The sequence below is a fragment of the Diachasma alloeum genome, unplaced genomic scaffold (genome assembly GCF_001412515.2).
Source record: "Diachasma alloeum isolate Michigan unplaced genomic scaffold, Dall2.0 Dall_scaffold_00655, whole genome shotgun sequence".
Taxonomy (NCBI): domain Eukaryota; kingdom Metazoa; phylum Arthropoda; class Insecta; order Hymenoptera; family Braconidae; genus Diachasma; species Diachasma alloeum.
The window spans coordinates 117856-121859 of NW_021680787.1; the positions used below are offsets into that span (position 1 = coordinate 117856).

Sequence of the window (4004 nt, forward strand, 5' to 3'; positions counted from 1 at the left end):
GCATCACATTCCTTCCCTTTTAAAATAAAATTTTTCATCAACAATGACAAAATTTTAACAAACAAAATTAAACTTTTCTCCTCCTTTCAATCCAATAATCAACCACCAATAACAAAATTTTAACTAACGAAACCCTGCGTTCTTTCTCTCTTCAAATTGTTTTTTATAAGCAAAGTTTGACTAGCAAAATTCAATATTTTCTCCTTTTTAAAACAACAGTTTTCATTACAAAATTCTAACAACATTTAAATTCCTCCCCATTTTAAAAGAAAGATTTTTTATCAACAATAACAAATTTTTATCTAACAAAATCTAGCTTCTTCCATTTTTCAATTCAATTTTTCAATAACAAAATTTAACAAATTTGAAACGCTCCTACAGGTAGTTGTGAATTCTTGTCACCTCCTGTAGAATTTCATTTTCCCTCTGTCCCTGATTTGTTGTTCCCCAGCAGAATCGTTCGGTCTTCTGATATTTCCAGTCTTCTTTTCAACTTGCGATAGTCCACGGCCTCATGACCTGAATATTTGCAATATTTGCAAACAGCTTCAAACTGCATCACTGATGTTCTTTTTCCAACCCCTCAAGGAAGCCTTGTGGAAGCCTGGCGACTGGGACAGTCTCTAGCAAAATGACCAGCTAGGTTGCACCTGTAACATGTTTGCTCCAACCGTCTTCCGTCAATAATCTGTGACTTCCCTGATTGCAAATTTAGAGTTTTCGCCAAATCGATAGCTCCAATAACTGATTCATGGAGTATTTTGAAGGCTCTAGCCCTTACAAGAACTTGTACTTGTCCATTCAATCCAGTCTCAAAACTCGCCTTTGCCAGTTGTCTAATGGCATCTTCCACTGTTCGTTCCTGAACTAGTGTTTCATTAGTTTTCGTTAACTCGTCCACCAGTTCCGCTGTAATTCTCTCAGTCCTTGAACCATAGCTGCTTACAGATTCTCCTTCTCGTTGTCTCAAAGTAGATATTTTCATCTGTAACGAATCTATAGATTTTTCGGTCCCATACACAGCCTCTAACTTTGTTTCCAATTGCTCCATGCGCTGGTTGCTTTCAATTCACGAGGCGAATTCATGCCTGTCTCGGATAAACTATCGTTAGATCCAAAGGAATAATGCCTCCGCAGGTTTATCCCAAAATCACCGAAAGCATCCACCATGCGTCGCTGCCTTACTCATGGTATACTTTCCCCAGACCAATCCCGATCTGTCAAATTCTGCCTTGCTCTGAAGGTAACTTTTCTTGCAAAACCGTTGCAAATTCTTTCCCGGCTCCTGGCACCACTGAATCAAGTGATTGTGACCTACGCAATGGAGAATTATTTCGACTTACGCCATCAGCTGCACCATCAGTACTCATTCGCCTACGCCGTTGTTTCAAAATCTACTATTCCAAGTAGTTCGTTCAATGCTTCCTATTCCGAGTAGCCCAGGTACATCAATGGTATTCTTAGGTTGACCTACTTAAAGCCTGCAATCCGAAGTCCATCGGCCGCTCAGCTATTTGCTGATATGTGTTCCCTGACCAGTTCACCGTCTGTCAGTCACACCCAAAAATGCAACGTCGTTCCCTACGTCGACTTGGTTCAAATAGTCACTCAGTACGTCGACTTAAAAATTGAAATCCTTTGACCTTTGTAGCCGAACACCGCTGCCACCAAATGTAATGGACCCGAACGAAAGGCTTCAATTGATAGGGGAAACACTCGCGAAGCAATCGGAATAATTACTTTTATTCAGAGATGATTATTTAATACAGAAATAATCAATTAAAAGTTTCTTCTGATACTGAAGGTATCAGGCGAACATAGTATTACTGAAGGTGTCAAAAGTAACGTCGAGTAACTGGCCACGACGCATCAAATTCACGAGTTTTTTTCCCTCGTGCATTTGATTGCATCAGGTCATTGTTCCTTGTGCGCACCTTAAAGGCATCGGATAACGTCTCAGACGCGGGCGAAGGCCGACCGTTGGGGCGCAAAGTGCTGACGCTTCGCCCCAGTTATCTACAGCCGTCGAGGATACGTGGTTTTAATGCACGTAGTATTCGACGGTTATTTAATATTTCTTCATTTCTTGTTTGCTCCGAATATTATGTGTCACTTTCGTGTCCTCATATTATCCGGATCAACAGAGAAATTTAGTTATGCAATTTCGGGCATAACACAATTAATATTTCAGACACCGGAAAATAAAAAATAATTCCAAATGAACAAGATTTCGATAAGATGTCGAGTAATCCATATCTGATCCTCGACAACTAGCTAAACGAGAGTCATGACTCTAAGATTTAGAATCATTGAATTTAATTCAATAACAGAAGAACTCATCGCAATCAAAGGGACAATAAATAACCATCACAATCCTCTCGTCTTCAGAGGCCTTATGTTTGGAGATTTTCACCCCAACTGCCTCTGTGACTCCCTCACCTCCGCGCTGAAGCACCTGGGAGTATACCTCCCTCGCCTTAACATCTGGGCCTCTTACCATCACGAAACCAAGTATTTGAACTAGAAAAACTGATAACTATGGAAGAATTAGATACAATTTTGAAAGAACTCAAGTCCAATAAAGCATCTGGTCCTGATCTAGTTGTAAACGAATTTTACAAAGCTTTACCTTTCGCTGGAAAATTATTTCTTCTCAATTTATTCAACTCTGTCTTGAGAACTGAGTGCTGCCCTGACTCCTGGGGTGAAGTTCACATGTCGATGATCTTTAAAAAAGGCGATCATACTGATCCGATGAACTAGCGAGGGATTGCCCTAGTTAACCATGCAACCAAAATTTTCACATATATTTTGAAAGAAAGACTAGAGTTGGTCTGAAAAAATGAATTTACTACCTCAATCTCAGTTCGGTTTTAGAGCTGGTCGTGGGTACACTGAAGCAATTTTCACTCTGATCTCGGCGATCCAATTGCAATTACGGCTGCCGAAAAGAGAAGCTTTTGTGATTTTCGTCGACTTCAGGCATGCCTTTGATTCAGTGCCCCACGACAGGCTCTGGGCCAAGCTGAATGATTTAAAAATTAGCTCCAAGCTAATTAGAGTAATCAAAGCCCTCTATGAGAAGGCCAAAATCCAGGTCAAATCTAATGGCCAAGTCTCCGAGAAGTTCACGGTTACGGAAGGAGTACTTCAGGGAGAAACCCTGAGTGCTCTCTTGTTTATCCTTTACATTTCGGATTTTGAGAAATTTTTTCGAGAAAGAAACCTATCTGGACTGAATATTGATGGTTTGAATGATATTTTAATGTTGCTCTATACTGATGATACAACAATCTTAGTTGACTCCCTCATCAAGCTCGAAAGAGCTCTAAAAATCCTGGCTGATTACTGTGATGTCAATGGTCTCTCTGTAAACGTTAGTAAAACATAAATCATGGTCTTCAAAAAGTCTGGTAGAATCAAAAAACTTCGGACCAGATTTAAATTGTACAAAGGTGAGGAACTTGAGGTGGTAAAAACTTACATGTATTTGGGAATTCCCTTGGCTAGGAATGCACTTGGCAATGAGGCAGCTCGTCATGCGATAGCGAAAGCCAAAATGGCGAATAGTATAGCGCTAAAAGGCCTGTATGGCCTCGGTGTCAACTCTTGGCCGACCTATGTCGCTCTTTATAACGCGTTAGTATCATCCACTCTTCTATATGCGGTGCCTTTCTGGGGTCTTCACAACAATCAAGACCTTGAGAAGGCGAACTTCTTCAAGAGAACTCTCAACCTACCCAGGAGCACGCCTGGGTGGGCTCTGAGATGGAAACCAATCTTCCCAAAGTAAAATTTAGAGTCATGAAAATGTCTTGGGATTGGCTATTGAAGATTTTGAAGTGTAACGACGCCTTTTTTACCAAAGATTTGCATTCAGAGACTCCTCCATCTGAGTCAAAACCCCTCTTGTGATGTATCCCTTAACTGGGTTTACCAAATTAGAAACCTACTTGAAATAACTGGTCACCTTGATCTCATGAATAGTTTTGATTTCACCTCTC

At 40.5% G+C, this 4004-nt stretch overlaps 1 protein-coding gene across 1 annotated transcript; it reads right to left on the reverse strand.

Moving 5' to 3' along the window:
* Positions 1–583: 583 nt before the first annotated feature.
* On the reverse strand, positions 584–1051 carry LOC107043996. Its single transcript, XM_015265725.1, has one exon. The coding sequence runs from the start codon at positions 1049–1051 to the stop codon at positions 584–586; it is 468 nt and encodes a 155-aa protein (XP_015121211.1).
* Between the last annotated feature and the right edge of the window lie 2953 nt (positions 1052–4004).

Coding starts and splice junctions, on each gene's coding strand:
- LOC107043996 (XM_015265725.1), bottom strand. CDS start 1,051: ATGGAGCAATTGGAAACAAAGTTAGAGGCTGTGTATGGGACCGAAAAA.